This window comes from Egretta garzetta, unplaced genomic scaffold (assembly GCF_000687185.1).
Source record: "Egretta garzetta isolate BGI_Z169 unplaced genomic scaffold, ASM68718v1 scaffold46, whole genome shotgun sequence".
In the NCBI taxonomy this organism is placed as follows: domain Eukaryota; kingdom Metazoa; phylum Chordata; class Aves; order Pelecaniformes; family Ardeidae; genus Egretta; species Egretta garzetta.
Genome location: NW_009260268.1, coordinates 6,903,417 through 6,922,040, shown reverse-complemented (window position 1 = coordinate 6,922,040; position 18,624 = coordinate 6,903,417). Strand labels below are relative to the sequence as shown.

General features: G+C 41.0%; 1 protein-coding gene across 1 annotated transcript in view; it reads left to right on the top strand.

The window, feature by feature from the left end:
• The first annotated feature begins 4,008 nt into the window (after nucleotides 1–4,008).
• Nucleotides 4,009–18,624, top strand: part of PDGFRL (platelet derived growth factor receptor like) — a 17,959-nt gene continuing 3,343 nt past the window's right edge. The window contains exons 1-6 of the mRNA XM_009642371.2: nucleotides 4,009–4,086; nucleotides 5,921–6,116; nucleotides 7,134–7,428; nucleotides 15,091–15,242; nucleotides 16,696–16,989; nucleotides 17,306–17,445. Coding sequence (XP_009640666.1) covers nucleotides 4,009–4,086; nucleotides 5,921–6,116; nucleotides 7,134–7,428; nucleotides 15,091–15,242; nucleotides 16,696–16,989; nucleotides 17,306–17,445 — 1,155 coding nt within the window. The remainder of the gene's footprint in view (nucleotides 4,087–5,920; nucleotides 6,117–7,133; nucleotides 7,429–15,090; nucleotides 15,243–16,695; nucleotides 16,990–17,305; nucleotides 17,446–18,624) is intronic.

Genomic DNA, 18,624 nt, shown 5'->3' with positions numbered 1-18,624 from the left:
GGCGGCAGCTGCCCCCCGCCGCCGTTTCGCTTTAGGGTCGACGTTTAAGTCCGCGCTTAAATCCCTGTAGCGCGGCCGGAGGAGGGTCAGGGCTGGACGTGGTGATGGGAGGGGAGAGAGAGAGGGGAAAAAAAGAAAAAAGGTTTTATGCGCAGTTGTTCGTTTGTAGGGAAGCCCAAACTTTACTCGTAACTCAGTTTCAGGTTGCGATGAAGTCTTGGTGGGGAAAGGCAAAGTTTTGACTGGGAAGCGTCATTTATAACCAATCCTTGACTTTAACATAGGCTTTAACTAGGCAAAAGAGAGGCTGTCTCCTTGCAAATGTGAATAAGCTTGCTAAAACTTATTCAGAAGAAGCAAAAAAAAAAAAAAAATTCCTTTGATTTTCACCACAGAAGGGCTTGGGGAGCAAGGCCTGTGTAGCCCATAGAAGGGCTTGTAGAGAAATAGGAGCCAGGCCCTGAGGTGCATGGTGAAAGGCAAAGAGGCCCAGGAGGTCATAAGGAAAAAATTCTTATAACACAAAAACCCCTTCACCCTGAGAGCTGTTAAGCATGGAAAGAAGCTGTCAGGGGAGGCTGTAGAGTCTCCAGCCTTTGGGATGGTTGGAGCTCAACTGGGCAAGGCTCTGAGTGACTGAACAGGGGTGGGAAGGGACTTCCAGAAGTCCTTCCCAGCCCTGTTTTTTCTTATGGCTACGTGCAAAGGAATTGCAGTCTGGATCAGTGTGGTATGGGAGAGGATTTCTGCTGAAAGATCTGGTATGTGGGCGTGCACTACCCCATCAAGAAAAGTGTTTTCTATTTGAGAAATAGACAATAAAAACACAGAATGAGAGATGAGTTGTAACTTGGGCAAAAGATTACCCAGGCCTATGTTTTTCTTAGTTTGTCTAGTCTATACTGAGGCTTGACTGGGTGCTTCACGCTATGCCATCCAGAAGCTTAGCTACAGAAGAAAGATACCTGGCATATTTAATGATAATTCCTTGATTAAAAGCTAGAGGTGTAAGTCATAACATGGATACTGTGATTTCAAAATAGCTAATTTTGAAATAATTTCAGTAAGCTAACTTAGCTTATATTGGTTTATGAACAGTGAAATGTGTCCCTCCAGATTGTCCATATGAGTGTTGATGTGTCACCCTGTACTGGCTGTATCAGTGTTTGGATGATTAACTTTTCGTTTGAAGTACCACAAACAGAGATGTGGCCAATTGATTTTGTTACATTAGTTGTGATCATAAAGACTCTTCCCTCTCATCTTAATCCTGGTGGTTAAGAATTATTCTTTATGATAACCTCATGCTCGATTTATTACTTCTTATCAGGGAAGAATTCATCAGTATTAATGAAAGGCCTTTGCTGCTGCCAAGATGTGCATAGGTGCTGTCTCAAGTCAAAACTGGATGCTTTTTAGCATTATGTGACTAATACTCATTTGGGGACTGTTGTGTGCGTAACATCTGCGAGAACAAGGGGCAGACAAACATTAAAGGTCAGGATGAGACAAATACCGTGAATCAGGAGCAAAAGCGTTGCATGGTATGTTTCTGAGATGTATTGATGCATGGTCTCCTACTTTGGCATGATGAGTTAGTAGGGACTCTGAATATGCTGTTGCAGAGGAAATGAGCACAGCCCATCTTGGAACTGATGTTAGGAGCTGATCAGAGGTGGAAAGGAGGAGTTTTCTCAATAAATATTTTTCTACTAAGTTTTTTTTTATAATAAGAAGTGAATTAAAACAATGAAGGCTCTGCGCGTAAATCTAGTGAGATGGCAAAGTATCCCAAACATGGCATATTCATGTACTTGCATAAATGGGCTAGTTGAGTTTGTTCCCTTCCCAGGGAAAGTCTTGCGGTTTGGGTAAGGAAATGGAGGTATCTGTGTGGTGGGTTCTGTGTTCTTGGAGGGATTTGGTTGTATGCCCTCTTTATCTTAGGGGATAGGCTACTGTACCAGTTAGTTTAGTTATTGGCCATACAGATACTTGATTCAGCGATGAGAGAAGGCCGGGTTGTGAGGTGCAGAAGTAGATACCTGGAGAGGCTCATAGGGGGTGTTGGGAAGGAGCGTGGTCATGGCTTGCTTGGAAACTCACCTCTTGAGGAGGTGCAGCAGAGAGGCAAAATGAGGTTTTCTGTGTAGGTAGATAAAAGCTCCTCTGATGGTGTTCCTCGAAACGCCTCTGGTGTCACCTGCAGGGAAATACAAGGTCAGACAGACAAGAGTTTCACTGTGTAGCTGGGAGTGTGGTATAGCGGGAAAGTGTTCAGACTCACTGGGAACTACAGAAATGTGGAACAGAGGGAGCTTGTACAGAGGAGAAAAACTTCATCTAGAGAAAATCAGACCTAGGCTTCTGGCACTTAAAATTGAAACGCTTTCATAGGGGAGCCTTTAACAGTTTCTTAAAGGCAGAGTGTCAGGTGTGGAAGAGCACACAGTTTGGGATGGTGCATTTCTTTGGGGTGAGGTTTTAAGAATCATGTGCCTTCGAACAGGTGTTGGGATTGAGGTTGGCAGGATGTAGTGTAATTTGAACAAATAATCCTATTTCAGTAGGGGTTGGGGGGGGGGCGGAAGGGTGGCTGGACCAAACCTTCTGTGCTTCTACGGAGAAATCTGGAAAGTACAACAGGGAACTGGAACGGCTGGTTTGAAATGGGAATGCTTATCCAAAAGGGCACACATTACACAGGAAAGACGAAATAGCTCAACCCAAGGGAGAAGTGGCAGTATGTGTTGAGGAAAGCTTTAATGTCAAATCTGGTTGCTGGTGGATTTTGTCAGCAAAAGTCCTTTGGGCAGCCCTGTGGAGGGTAACCAACCTGGTTACTGACCACCCAATGTGATAGAGGGGATGAATGCCCTGTTAAGGAAAATCATCAGAGAGGCAACAAGGACTGGACAGAAGAGCAAAGGGAAGAATTACTTACCCTCATGTAGGTTGGATCACACGCATTGGGGTGTGATGCCTAGTGCAATTGTTTAGATGTCACAAATGATGACTTCTTAGAGCTGCTATTCTGAGAACCCTAGAGAAAAACAGCAGTTCTTGACTTGGTCCGGAGCAGTGCTCAGGTAATTGGATTCAGATGTTGCTTTAGAACAGCCAGACTGTAGTTTTAATATTCTTGCAGGAATAATAAAAGCCAAAGAAACAACTGATGTGTTTAATTTCAGAAGGGGGAATTACATAAGATGAGAAGGCTCATTAACTCACATATGGGTTAAATATAAAAACCAGAATAAGGCAGACAAAAAGAGTTTGAGAAACAGCTTGCAAAAGGGATAAAACTGGCCATAAATCCTTTTTTTTTCTGATGTGCTGGGATGGGGCAGGGAGAGAGGGCCACAAACTTTGTAAGGCTGGTAGGAACAGGGGATAAGGAAGAAAACCTACAGCAAGTAAAACTTAAATTAAAAACTTAGTTATTTGTGTGCTCCCATGTTCACTGTGGAGGTGCTTAGGGAGGTTTTAATGGAAAAATGGGGACATGATAAGCATACTGGAAACTTTGAGTGCTCAGTAGGATGCTGCACTGTAATAGCAGGCTCAGAGGCGGAATCTTTCTCTGTGGGGAGAATCGTTAGAGGACATGTCTCGGTAATATGCCAAAAGAATTGGCTTTAGGGAAAGTCAACATGAACGGTGTTTAAGTGCCGTGATTTGGCGATGTACACCTGAGACTTAAAAGAAATTTGAGTCTGAAATCGCTGAAGTCTTAACTGGGATGTATAACCTATCACATAACTACTTCTTTCAAGGGAAATGAAAACATGCCAGTATTTTAAGGTTTTTGAGGGAGGTACAGGCAGAAAGCCAGATCCCTGTATTCTGTAAATTGAACTTGTGAATAAATAGGCATGAATTACAGAAGAGTTAGTATGGCTTTGTATGGCTGCCTTTTTTTGTTTGGGTTTGTTTTTTTTTCTCCTTGGAAGTGTGTTTTGTTTTGCAGGTCTGCTGAAGTTCTCTGAAGGACTTTATAACGTGGCTATGGATGACTTGGTTGATGTACTTGGATTCCCAAAGGCTTTTGATAAGCCTGTTGTTAAAGACTCCATGGGAACCAAGGTACTGTGAGATAAGGGAAGACCTCTCATGGAGTAATAACTAATAGAAAACAAAGTGTAGGAATTAATCTTCAGGGTTTGCAATATAGGCATAGAATTGTTTTTATCCAGTTGAATTTCACAGTGATCTTGTAAGGTACATACTTTTCAGTGTATGTATAACTGCTAAAAAGAAAGAAAAGAAAACTGACTGTAAAGAGTTGCAGAAGGATCTCTCTGTTTTGAAAGACTGGGCAGTGAAAATAGAACTTGAAAGTTTGTGTTGGTACATACAAAGTAACACAAATTATTCTAACTTCATAGAAAACCATAGATGTGTCTACTTAGGAGTTTCTAACCAGTAAGTCCTACTTAGGAAAGTGATCTTGGAGTTACACTTCATTATTCTAGAGAAAGTCAGCTCCTAATACTGCTTTCTTGAAAAGCAATCGGCTAATTAGACAGGAAAGAAGACACCGCTAAACAGGCATAACTGTGAATTGACTGCATCTTGACCCTGGCATACAGCCTGCTTTTGTCTTCTTTCCATTACTCAAATGTGATTTAACTGAACTGTTGTAAGATGCGTATTCTTTAAAAGGAACAATTAAATAGAGTAGGACCCATCAGTCCAGAAAGGATATGATTGAAGGACACTTAAGTTCTGTAAAAGTTGCAGAGAAGGTTGTTGGAGAAACAACAGATGTTTATTCACTTAACATAAAAACTAGGCAGCATCTAATAATTATGTATAGTTTGTGTAGTTTTGAAAATTGTCCAGACAAATTACTGAAGGAAAAAATCCACCAACGGCAATAAAACAATGGCAACTGTGGATCACAGATCCCTTGAGCTAAAGGTTCTTGGGAGCTATGAGACTAGTATCAAAGGAGAGGAGATGGTTGCCCTGTTCCCTAGTTGGCATCTGCTACTGGGTGGTGTCAGTGTGAAGATGTTGGCTGGGTAGACATTTGGCCTGACCCACTGTAGCCTTTCTAATGTAGTGCAGGGAAAAAGTGCTCCTGCACCAACTGTTTGCCCCTGTAATGTATGCACTGTGTCAGTTGCTCTGATAACGTGCTCTGAGCAACTAGAAAACCCCTACTTCATGGTCTTCCATGAGAGGCAGCAACCACTTCTCTGAAGCTCTCTTTTGTTATCATCATTCCCCCAAGTTTGTCAATTTTACATGGCCAGTGGCATCACAGGTGCGAAGAAAAATGGGAAGAAGTGTAAATATTTGTTTCACTCTTCCTTCCAGAAACCATAAAATGTTACTCTGTATCTTAAAATTATCTTTGGGTAAGGCATTTCTATTTGATCTCTTCAGTTCATGGCTCATTTTAAGGTGGTGAGACATCTTTGCAGTTAACTTGCAACAACCAATGCTTGTAATGTAGAACTGGGAAAAACATTTGTGTGGTAGGGGAGGGATGTACCTTAGTAACTGGATGTACCCCCCTCGAAAAATTATTCTTATTACATAAGAGTCCAAAAGAGTTCAAAATGCATTGCACAAACTAAGACAGCTGTAGCATTGCTGTCTTCCAGTTTATTTTCCAGTTGGTTTGAGACCAGAAGGTAAATGCTCCTACACAGGCAGCCTTACTCTGCATACTGAGATCAAAGTCACAGAATGGCTGAGGTTGGAAGAGTCTTCTTGGGATCATCCAGTCCAACCCCATGCTCAAGCAGAGCCATGTAGAGCCGGTTTCCTAGGACCCTGTCCAGTTGGGTTTTGAGTATCTCCATAACCTCTCTAGGCAGCCTATGCCAGTGCTTGACCACGCTCACAGTGAAAACTATTTTCTTACGTTCAGATTGAACTTCCTGGGTTTTAAATTTGTGCTCGCAAGGCTCTGTACCATTTGAAAGAGATGTGGTGTACATCAGCCTGGACTAAGAGAAGTGGAAGGCTGAAGCAGTGCATGGTGTCCAGCCAGGTTATGAGGAATGTTGCGGGAGCCATCAGTAGCAGGAGTCTGGAAGTGCTGCTGTTCACGCTACAGCCAATACCAGTTTTAGTTCATGCTAACTTAGTATGCAGCAGGGGTATTTTTAATTCCAGAGGGAGCTTGTTGATTGATTTCTACAGTAAAATATCCAAGCATTTTCATGTGGAAAAGCTGTGTTCAATGTGAATTAGCTGTCGGGCACAGTCAGTGGAGTTTTTTGTGTATGGGGACAGGAGTTTTAGGCTAATCTCACAAGAGATCTGTGCTTCCTGCTGTCAGTTAAAGTGGGAATATCTTGGTGTTTTGGTGGGGTTTTGTTTTGTTTTTTTTTTTTTTTGAGTTTCAGAAACTTCACTCTTCCTTTCTGTTTCCCTTCCTTTGTTTTTAAATGCACTTGGGCATCCCTGTTGGCTTTAGCAGGTAGTGAAATCTCTTGCTATTTACCTCTAAATAAGATTCTGTTTTCATCTGGACTGTCAAAATACATGACTGTTACAGGGAAATGATGAATTAAAAACTACCTTCAAGTGACTTTGAGTGCCATTTGTATTTTCACGGTACTTACCACAAAAGAAGAAAACCGCATCACTATCAGTATTTTATAAATCGTTATGAAGTTCCACACTTGCCAATTTTTCTTTATGTGTCTCTTACGGTGTGTGAAGAGGTTATGCAGAATTGATGGGTGTGTGACAACCTTATGAAGATGGAGAACTTGTGCAGCAGTGTGTACTAAAATGCAATGACGTGAGGTAGAAATGACAAAAGTAACTGGAGGTACTAAAGCTGCATTTCTTTCCCTTCCCATCTGTAAAGTTCTCATACCTTACATATTTGTCTGTTTATGTGAACTATAAGTATAGATTTTCCACATGTTGTTGAAAGCTCTCACTTTTCTTTTTCCCCAGGAAAATGAGTCATGCCAGAGACTTCAAAAACTTACGGAAATTAACTCTTACTTATTTTTATGAATCCTTTATAGGAAGAACAAAACTTCAGTATTTCTCTGTAATAAAAGGGAAGATTGATACTTTTTTTTTTCCTCTTCCAGGAAGGCTACCTAACTCTTTTTTTCCTAATCAGTAACATTGCCTTCTTTTCTTTATTTTACTAGTTGTTGGACAGGCTGCAAAGAGTAAGCGTCCAAAAGAACCCGGGGAAAACAAAATTAAGCCTGTCAACAAAAAAGTAAAACCCAAAACCCCCAAAATGAAGGAGAGAGAATCTACTGACTCCTCTTGGAAGTCCCAGTCCATACTGATGCAGGTGATGGATAAAGGTCGTTTCCAGAAACTGGCTGCCACTTTAAGCCTGTCTGCAGGAGAAAGCATAGAACTGCGATGTAAGGGGAGTAATGTTACTTGGAACTACCCTTCATACTTGGACACCTTTAAAGACTCCAGGCTCAGGTAAGCTGTTTTTCATTTTTGGGGGGAAAAAAAATCTAAACTTTTTTTTTCCTACCACTTTCAACACTGTTGGGTTTTTTTTTGTTTGTCTGTATACATTTTTACAATCCAGATGTTCTACCTAGTGTTTTCTAATATCAACAAAAAGGGATGAGCATCTTTCAGTTGTCACCAGTTACGTCCCTGCTATTTGCACTGTGGAATGGTCTTGTAGCATGTGAACTGGATTTCCTTCAGATGAATCTGAAATAGAACACGTGGTCCAGTGGGACACTAGTGTGCTCCAACCGCTAACAGGGAACCACATTAGAGCTAGTCTGAAGTGAAACTCTTGAAATGTGTGAATGTGGATGTCAGGTACTTGATACCGATTCTGTTGCTCTCCAGAGAGCTGTGACTGGTGGGCTGTACCACTTGCTAATGTACCTACCACCTCAGATGCTAAGGTGAATTTCCTGAGGAGGCTCAAACCCACAATCTCCCAACTAGCAAAAAAAATACACCAACTGCCATACTAAGGAGCAAGTGAGAGTAGTCTTTACTTTTTCAGTCAAAGTTTGTGCAAAAAGGAATTACAAGGTTTGTGGCATGGCGAAGTTTAATGCCTTGGGTTTAGGAAGGCTTTTTCTTTCATCTAGTGGCATCTTAATGAAAACCTCATAAATGGTTGTGAGAACAGGAGGGGAACAGAGAACTCATCCCTTTCTCTGCCCTACCAAATGAATGTCCTGTTGGTCTAGACATCTCCAAAACACCATACAAAGGTTTGCCTTCCCAGTCTTTGAGCATAGCATAGCTAAATGTAGATTAAATGTAGTAATTTAGTTCTGTATTTGAAAGAGGAGGGCCATATAAGGAGCTTAAGGATGTCTTCCACAGGCATTTTTTGTGCTGTGAGTAGTGTTTGTTTTTGCTGGCTGTTTTATGGAGATTTATGTGTCTATGAAAGACAAGTAGCGAGGAGACTGTGGAGTAATGCGCTAAGAGTGAGCTGTAAGGAGCTTTTCTTGAATTACTACATATGAGGGGCATGGAGGTGTGAGCAAAGGTATCAACTCCTATTACCCTTTTGTTCCTAAATTAAGTATAAGTGTGTATGGTCTTTGTCAATAACTGAGGTTATCTGAATCTCTGTGATCCATTTTGCTTATTAACAGGTATGATGCCACTCTAAAATCATTCGCAGTTAATTAATTTTTCAGATATATTCTTCTCCTTTCCACATCTCTTTTCAAAGAGGAAGATTGGCAGTTATATGCTGTGATCTCTAGCATATCCTTCTGAAATTTGTGAGCCAGTTCTTGAGTGTTTATTTGCTTGTCCCCTGATGGCTGAGGAGTTCAAGAATTACACCAGCTGAATAAACCTCTGTAGCTAGTGCAAGGCTGCTGTCACAGTAAGTTACAGCAGCAAGCCTATTTCTGCCAAGGGCTAATCGCAGCAATATCTCTCAAAAGATCTTGTGGGCGATTTAAACAACTACTGTGTTTTTCTTTTGCAAGAAATAATGATTTATCTGGATTTATTCCAGTAGGTGGCGTTTATCAACTGCAATACAGACCTGGCCTTCCATCAAGCCAAAGCTGAATGTGCACGATAGCATCAACAGGGAGCGTGTGTGTGTCTGGTGGTGGCTGTCGTTTTCAAGTGTATCTTATGTTTTGTGCATTTGCAAATAGGTTGCTGGCATGATTTGGTCCTGTAGGCCTCCAGGTCATGTTATCTGAGTATTAGCATCTATCATTGAAAAAGGCAAGACAAGTATTCACAGTTTTTGGAGAGGAATCTGGATGCTGCTTCATTATTTGTTTGACTGTCTGTTCCTGTCTTGCAAAATTAAGTACTTTTCTATGATGTGCATGGGACAAAATACAAGAATTTGGGGAAGATATGTATTTCCTAATCATGTAATTTGGTATTTTGTAGTTTGGGATTCTGTTGCCTCAGCAATTTACCTTTCTGTTCTCACTCAAGTTCACAGTATTTGTAATATTTTAACCATAATAACAAAAGCTAATAATGTCACACAAAGTAAATACTATAAGATGTTTTAGCTGGGTTGGATATAACTTGCCTAAATATTTATTTTCTTTTGGAAGTGTGGTAAGCTTATATTTAAGGGTCTGTATAAAAATATGGTGATCTTTTCTTTAGAAAAAATGATTTTTGAAGTAAGTTATTGCAGTAATAAGGCTGAGCTAGACTGAATCAACAATTTTCAATGTAAGCCGAAGATCCTGTAATTAACTAGAGAAATCAAAAGCATATATTAGTAGAGTCATGGAATAGTAATAATTATGGAGACTTTGACCACAGAATCTTGTGCAGTTATATTTTCATCACATTTTTAGCACGACTTTTGGTAATTATCGCAAGATCTTTCTGTAGTGAAACAAAGGCTGCTTATAGAATGTGAAGTATGGAACTTATATCCATAGTTTTAGAACACTTTGAATTTAACTGGAAATACCATGAAGCTAGTATGCTGTTTAGTTAGCTCAGTTGGTAGTGTTAGTAAGTGAACTGTCATCAGAAAAGGTTATTAATAATGTTACCCTCTTTCAAGAGGAGCTTAGATCTTCCTCTCTGCGTACAAAAGACCGAGCGCCAACTACAATAGGCAATTTTTTAAATTTCGCAGATATATTACACTGATTATTTTAAAACAAAATGCTGAGTATAGGGCAAAGGGGGGGAAAATCAGAAAAATTGTTAGCAAATAACCTACAGCAAAACCTGTTTAATCATCTGAATAGATACATGTTCAGTATCTTCTAACACATTTTGAGCACTTAAATACCAAGTATAAGGTAATCCCTTTGTTACCAATTAGTGAGGTGTGGAGTGAAACTCAAGCTAATTTAACTAGGTTGGGCTTTTTTTACCTTGGATTTCCATGCTGGTCTTGCTGGAGTTTGGGCACTGGTGCAAACCAGCGTTGGTGGCGGCAGCAGTAGAGGCGGAAGGGGCCGGGGTCTGAGGAGGTAATGGGAAGTGAAGGAGGAGTGGGTTGCCAGGCGTGGAGGATAAGTGAGGAAGAGAGGCAATGACCATGAGGTCCATGCAATTGCTGGTGACTAATGACTACAATTTTTTTTTGTTTGTACGTCCCTACAGTGACAGATGCTCAGGCATCCAGTTCCTGTTTTTTCTTTAAATAAAGGGAGGGATGTACAAATTCACCTGGTCTGTTGGGAATTTTAACAGTAAGCATGGTGGTTTATGTCTCCTGGGAACTGCTACCATCCTCTAACTCTAGCTGCTACAAGAGGCGGCTTTGAGAGGACCCTGGCATCTAACCAAATTGCAACTACAGGAGGCAGAAGAGACCTCAAGGCAGTGAGGGCATTTGTAGCTCAGTTGGTCAGACGGCTTGTTAACAGCAGAGGTCCAGGGCAGGAGCTGACGCTGAAGATGCATGCTCACTGCGTTCTGTTTCCTGTCTGTAGTTCTGGGAGAAGGAGGTGGTTTGGTTTGCAACTAGTTAAATTTAACATCCACATAATGTATTTCCTATGGGTGGTTGCAAAAAGTAGTAGGGATAAAAGCCAGATGTTTTGTCTCCATGCCATGCTTATCATATTTTTAACTTGTCCAAGTGGTAAGGAGAATACAGCAGAGCCTGGAGGACGCTATGGCTTTTCTAAGACAGAAGAGATCATAAGTAAAAAGCCATTTCTGTAGGATTAGTGGCTATGTTTTCTTTGAGTTTGTCTTTGTATGTATACTTTACAATCTGGTAAATAAAATATTTTTGTGTGCTGTATTAGAGAATCTCAGTTTTTAATAGGTCTGTAGCTGTTAACATATGCTAAAATTATTGTATGAGGGGAGGGAAAGATGCTGAGTGAGAGGAGGAGGACTCTTTGGCTGTTTCTTGTTGAGCCAGAGGAGAGAACCTCTTTCCACTATCCTAACTGGAATAACTAACAGTACACACTGAAATGATTTAATTAACTTCAGAAACTCTAGCATGCAATGCAACTCTGTGGGGAAAGCTAGAATCATGCAAACTTGGATCCCAAGTTAAGGGGACACACCAGCTTGCTTCAGGACTGGCTTATTATCTGTAATGCTCTCTTGCATTGTTCAGCACAAATACACCCTGTAGATAACTTTTTGTCTGAAAGTCTTGTGTACTGGCTGAACTGGCCAAAACTCTTGGCAGTGTTAACGGTCAAAGGCAGCTCGTGCACCTCTAGAACAGAAGGGCTGGGTTGCTGTTTTGTAAGTCTGTGCATATCAGATTAACGACTGTAGGCTCACCCAGAAACTGGATCTACAATGTGTGAGAAGGATCAAAAACTGAAAAGGATGAAAGAAAAATAAGGGCAAGCACATTTTCCCTTTCTTATGCTTTATAGCAAGAAGCTGCTCTAGATGAAGGCAGTCTAACTTCATGTGGACTCTGCTCTGCCTGACTTGGAGCATGGGTCTCTCACTTGCTGGAGACGGGCTGTATTTATCACAGAACTTCATCTGATAAATAAACTCACATGAAATGGAACTACTCCAGCGGAAGAAGCTGGGGCAAAGAGCTGGGTAGGCATCACATACAGATTTGTGCGTGCGTGTGTGCATGGACAGGAACGCTCTCACAAGTATTGAGGAAACTCTATGTTGTAGAGGGCAAAATAAGACTGCTTTCAATGGATGCGGGCTCCCGCTGGCTCAGTGGGACATCAGCTCTGCTCATGTGTATAACTGAATTTTATTTTGTTCTGTGTGCTCTGAAGTCTGAAAGCTAGGGATTTTTTTCTTGTGTTAAACAGTAAGATCGTATGCTCCCCTCCTAGTGAGCTTGTGTTTGAGATAAGCTCTCTTTTGTCAGTGTGAATGCAGCTGCTTGAGGTGTGTTTGCTAGATGCTCTTTGAGTCATGCTATGTATGCTGTCTTTCTGTCTTTTTATAAGCTTCTGAACTTGGCATGGGTTTTTTGGCAGTCTTGAACTTCAAGTAACTAAAGCTGAAAAAGATGAATGTATGGAATAAGGTTTTGGAGTAGTTTTCTAGTTTCTTTAAACAGTCTTGAAATGTTTGAATATACAACATTTTTACTTTGTGATATGTAGAGCACAGCAAAGTTTCAGCTTTTGAGTCAGATTGTCCAGCATCTAAAATACTAATGAAATAAAAGTTACCCTGGAAATACTGGTCAGCTGCAGATTTTGCCAATTATAATTTACTTTATATGGCCTGTTTTATCTGCTTAATATGGTCATGTCACAAGTTTCAACACTTCCACTCTCAGTTGCCAGGTTTTGTTAGTGCATGTTTGTGGATGACTACCTCGCTAGGCTATTTCCATTGGATAGCTTGTTCTCAGTTAAGTAGAACACACTGTACAATAATTAATTAACTCTGACCTTATTTTTCTGTCTGTTGGGATTTCGAGCTATAGTTCAGTGTCTACACTAATGGATGGAGGCAAAAATGTTCTGACATAATGGTTTCTCTGTAATGTTGACATTTAGTACCGGATACTTGCAAAACATTTTATGCTGATGGAGTCATGTAGCCTATGAAATGTGAATTGTGAAACTAAATAATAAAATAATAACACAGACCGGGCCATGTTTTGGATTTCTCTTTTCTTCCTGTTGGTTAGGATATGCAACAGGATCTCTGGCACAAATAGGAATCTCTCAAAGCTTATCCAAAAATGGAAGATAATTTATAATGTAAGGTAGAGTATTTATTAAATTAAAACGCTACTACTCCATAATTACATGATTCCAAAAAGTGGAGTCAGATGAGGCTGTGTAGGACAAGCACGTTAGCGGTTAGGAAATGTGATTTGCCTCTCTCCTTAAGCAGGCCTCAGAACTGCCCTGTGGTGGATGAGCGCACTGATGGTGTCTGAGGGCTCGAATGGAAAAGAGAATTCTCCGTTAGCCCAGTTTGGGTTGCATGTCTGGTATGGCTTTAATTTCTAAGCTACCGGTCTTGGCTGGAGGCTGAACGTTAGGTTACGTGAATCGTTTCTTACGATTGCTGGTAGTAGTGCAAACTGCTGGCAGAACACCTAGGGAGGCAGAAATTTTGGGAGGTGCATGTGACTGGAAGTAGCAGCCTCCCTGTTCAAGCAGTTATTCTGCCTGCAACGGAGACTTAAGCAAAACAGAGAGCATTTAGAGCATGCAGGAGAGTCTGTAGTACCGCTGTTACGCAGTGACAAGGTGTTTTAGAGGGTAAGAATTTCTTCAAAGCATGCTAACCCCAGAAATAAATGATTCAGTCAGACATCTGCCTTGCAGAATAACTGCCATGTTAATAAGAAATAGGAGGATAATAAATATTCAGAGAACCCACAGTTGAATAAGAGTATGGGAGCTGTTCAGACTTCATGCAAGCTGTGTATTTGTCCAGACGTCATTTGAAATGCTGAAAAGAAGTTTGCTGTCAAATGCTTGAAACTGGGAAAATACCTCCTGATGTGGTTGGAACAGAAATGACCTTGTAACTCAGTGTCTCGCAAAGGAAAGCGGAAAACCTTCATGTTCTCGATGTGCTACTGTGTAAAAGCAGGTGATTGAAAATAACGTTTTTAAGGGTCGGAGCAGCAGTGGAGTGCATCAGCACTGCCACACAGCTGTCCTGACAGGGTTCTCTGAGAGCTAGTACTGTTGGATCATTGCTTTTGCAGTCCATCAAAAGGCAATACAGCAGACTGCCAACTACAACACTGTCTGTCTCCACGGAAGAGCCAGGAAAGCAAACATTAAAAAATAAAAAAAACCAAAAACCAAACAGGATGAGATTGTAGCTTCTGAATTTCATAGATAGGACCTTTGACCCTTAGAAATATTGTCAGTATCTACATATTTGTAAATACTTGCACATTTACAAATGCCAATCCACTGAGAGATGTATCTGGGAAGTTTGGGAGGAGAAAAAAAAAAGCAAATCAAGTCTGAAATAATCGTATAGGCTGAATTTTGTGTAGTTACGTGCTGATGCTGCCAGTACGCCCCCCCAGCAGTTCTCAGGGTCATGCTCTGAAATAGCCCAGGGGTGACAAGGAAACTCCAGCGAGAGGATGCCAGTGAGGTGGCTTAAGGCAGAGGCGTAGGCAATGCAAAATGACATACTTGCAGAACAAATCCAAGCTGAGATAGAAGCTCTTTATGATGGCATTTGCAAGTGGAAACTTGGACCTGTATGGTAAAGATGAGAAAGCGTTCACACTGAAAGCAGGCATAAATCATCAAACAAACTCTTATTAAAGTACCTGCTACTTACTACTCCTTAATTATCTTTGTCATATACTATTGAAGCAGTGCTACAGTTAATGGTACGAAAAAAGGGCCGAGATGCATGAAAATATGGGATATACATGGACAAACTGAGACAAAACATAGATGAACTCATTGCCTACAGCAGTCACAGCCTAGTTTCAAAATGGGGACTGAAAGGAATCCAGGAATGAACCATTCAAGACAAAAGCTTGCCAGTATTCGTGTGTAGTTGAGATCAATGAAACTACTTATGTAAGCAGGTCTTTGCTGGAGCAAAAGCTGAAGTTGCAACATTGCTCTGAAAGTGAAAGGTGGGTCAGTTGCAGAGTAGGAATGAAAAAATCAAAAGTGGAAGTGAGCAGACAGAAATGTACAAGGAAATACATCTGTGTTTGTCTGTGCCTTTTGTTTTTTGTCTCCCCAGCATAAAGCAGCTTGACAGGTACAGTCAGCTGATCCTTGCAAACTCCACTGCAGCGGACACCGGTGAATATAGCTGCTGGCTTCAGCTGTGCAATGGTAACAAATGCAGGAAGGATGAGACTAAAACAGGTTCAACGTACATCTTTTTCACAGGTAATTAACTCACTGGGGGATTATTAATGGAAATATATTTGCTAGTAAGACAGGAATAAAGCTACATCAGCAGTTTCACTGTCAAGATTTTTCTTGCACAATTTTCATCTTTTATAGTGGATGTTAAGGAAGGCAGTGCTGGTGAGCAGAAAATTACTTGCTTAGTGTGATTTACGAGTCCGTTTTCTCTATAGGTTATGCTAAGTGTGTACCCCAAATAACGCACAATGCAATGGAAAGCAAATATCTTTGAAAATACTAGCACACGCTCTGAGGATCTTCTACAAAATTAATAAAAAAAGATTAATTTTTGAAAATATGTCTGGATAAAGAAAATAAATTTGTGCAGAAGATTCATTTTGTCATGGCATTCTGATGACCACATGGACTCTTCCTCCTCTCCAATTCCCTCTCTCTGCCCCCCCACCCCCACCCTGCTACCTGCACTGACTTAAAAATCTTGACCTTGATCTGGTAAGGCCACAATTTCTCCCAGGAGCCTATACAGCATGTCGAGAGGCAAAACACTCTTAAGTACATGTGTTGTCCCACAGAGCTTGAGGTTGACTGTAGCCCTAACACTGCATGGGTAGGGTTGTAGTGGGTAATTGTGCACAGTTTACTGCACTTGGTACAACAGAGCTGAAATCAAATGGTTAATTTGTTTTTCTCATGGAGAACATTCTGACTGGGAAAACAACCTTTGCTGCCTGATTAGAGCTGGAGCATTCTTGGCTAGCAAATATTTCAGTACAAAATCCTAAGATAGGATTGTTTGCGATATATTGTGGAGTTAAATTAGACCATGAGACTGCGCAGAAGCCACTTATCAGAATTGCCTCATGTTCTGAGGATACATTCCTGTAGAAAGGCTGGAATAAACTTTTCAGTCAAGTTGCTATGCAAATGCTTGTGCTAGAAGGAGGAATTTCAGCTTTATATTTCTAAGCAGCATGCCAAATATGGAAATACTCTTTAACTGTCATTCTAAAAGCACTAGATATTTCAGCTGCTTAGAGCAGTAAATCAAATATTTTGCCTAAAATTGTATATGTAAAAAGGCTGTAGCTCTCTTTCTAGTAATGCTTATCTTATCAGTGGTGGTGGGTTTTTTATGTGTGTTACCCTTTCAAAGCGGGGGAGTGAACAGAATTAGATCCAGATGATTGAAAAGGAATTCCAAAGATTTTCTTAAGGTTAAAAAAATCTGATTACAGTGAAGAATACTTTATTTTTCTTTTCGATTTAATGTTTTTAATGCCAGCTATGTAAGTATATACTTACAGGTTAGAAAAGCTGGGGTTTTTTTCTTTTGTGTGTATTTAAAGCAAAAAGCTTTGGGTTAATTGTTAATGTTGCTCATAGCAATTTTCTCTGGTCGTATGTGCTTTCTCTTCTTTCTGTCAAACCAAGATGTAAATATTATTCTAACTACGTTAACTCTTCTGCACAGATAAAGAGGAACTTTTTGTACCTACTCCCAGTTATTTTGAGATTGTCTACCTGAACCCAGATAAACCTGCAGTCATCCCGTGCCGTGTTACTACGCCTTCAGCAAAAGTAACTCTACACAGGGAATTTCCTGCAGAAGAAATTGAAACAGATGGAACTGATATTATTTATGATGTGAAGAAGGGTTTTGTCTACCAGCACCCTACTTCTGATCATAAAGGTATTGTCTACTGCAAAGCAGAGTCACAGGGAGCACCTCAGATCTCCATCAAGTATCACCTACTGTATGTGGAAGGTAAGGTGGAGTTTTCTAAATGCTCACGTCGCCTCTTGTTTCTTCTGCTGACACTGTTTAGAAAAAAATCTTTAAAAAAAAAAAGTAAAATAAGTAATGTAATTATGGAGTTTTAAAGTCTCGATCAGAAGTATATGTGATAAAACTTCATAGGTTTAAGTTCTGGCAGTTTCCCAGTGTAGAGAGGAAAGTTGCCAGTGTACATCACTTACCTGTTGCATTAAGCAAACTGAGGCAAAAATTGACTCTTAAGTTTTATCAGTGTATTTAATTTCAGAAACTAATTTTCTGCTTCCAAACACTGTCTTTCTATCAGTTCCCAAGGGCCCGCCCTCAACCACAATTGCGGCGTCATCCAATAGAGCAGCAGTCAGTGACAGCGTGCATGTGATCTGCACTGTCCTCGGGGAGCCAGACGTAGATGTGAACTTCAGGTGGCAGTACCCAGGGCAACAGGTAAGAGATGCATGCCCTGGCTGAAACGCCTTGTTCTTCATACAGGCAATGCTTTGAATGCCAGTCAGTGTCTCGATTTGTTCAGATTGTGGTGTCTGCCTCTTGCTAGCTCAGGCATGCTGGCAGGAGGAGGCAGCACGTCCCTTTTGAATTTCTGCCCATCTTTCCCTGAGAGCCTAGAAGTAGCACAGGAATAAAGCTGGAGAGCTTTACCCATGTTAGCAAAAAATCAAGCTCAGCAAAGCTTACTCCTCCCTCAGGTTTCCATTCCAGAGGCACTTGGCCTCTGGCAGCATTTACAAAGAAAAGCCTCAGACAGGGTCAAAGCCAGCCAGCGTCAGGAAGCTATTCTAGGGCAAGCCACAAAGCCTCACTGATGCCTCTGCATTTGATATCCCTTCCATCTCTGTGGCTCGGGCACATGAATCACCGCAGCACAGAATCTTCAAGCTTAATTGTTGCCCATATCCACAAGCACAGAAATCTGCTTCTTCCGAGCCTCATCTGAAAGAATCCACTGGAAATGTCCAGTGAATCCTAGAACTTTGGTCCTTTTTCTTGCATGAAATAAGGTCCAGCATCATTGATGGTCTCTCTTCTCCCTCTACCCACCCTGACCGGTTACAGTAGGGACTTATTTCTTAACCAGCCTCATCTCTACTGCTGTTTATCCTGAGCAGGCTAGGAGCATGGGAAGGACTGCTGGAAGATGGAACCCTTCACCATAGGAAAGGGATCCCCTAGGATTTGCATTGTATTCCATTTGCCAGCCCTCCTGGTGTTGGGCTGTCAAAGAAGGATGCAGAGATTGCTAATAAGATACTTGTATCAGCACTGGTCTCCCTGAGCCAGCATAGAATTAAGTAATTTAACGGCAGAGGTAATTGCTTAAGTAAGCGATTGGAGTTCAGTGCTTACTAGGCTTTAGAAAATCGAATCTAAAGCCCCATAAATTTGCTGTAGCCATTAAGATAGGGACTGTAGCTCTCTGCTGTCTTGGGAAGGTGCGTGCCTTTTCAGGGGAAAAAATACTGAGAGCTCAAGTGAGCACAAAAGGGATTTGAACTCCTGGTGAGGGCACTAGGCATGTAGAACCAGGTTTCTAGTCCTTGTTTAGATGTTAGTTCATTCTTTTGCTTCCCCCTCTCCCCTCCACCTCTTTTTTTCTTTTTTCTTTTT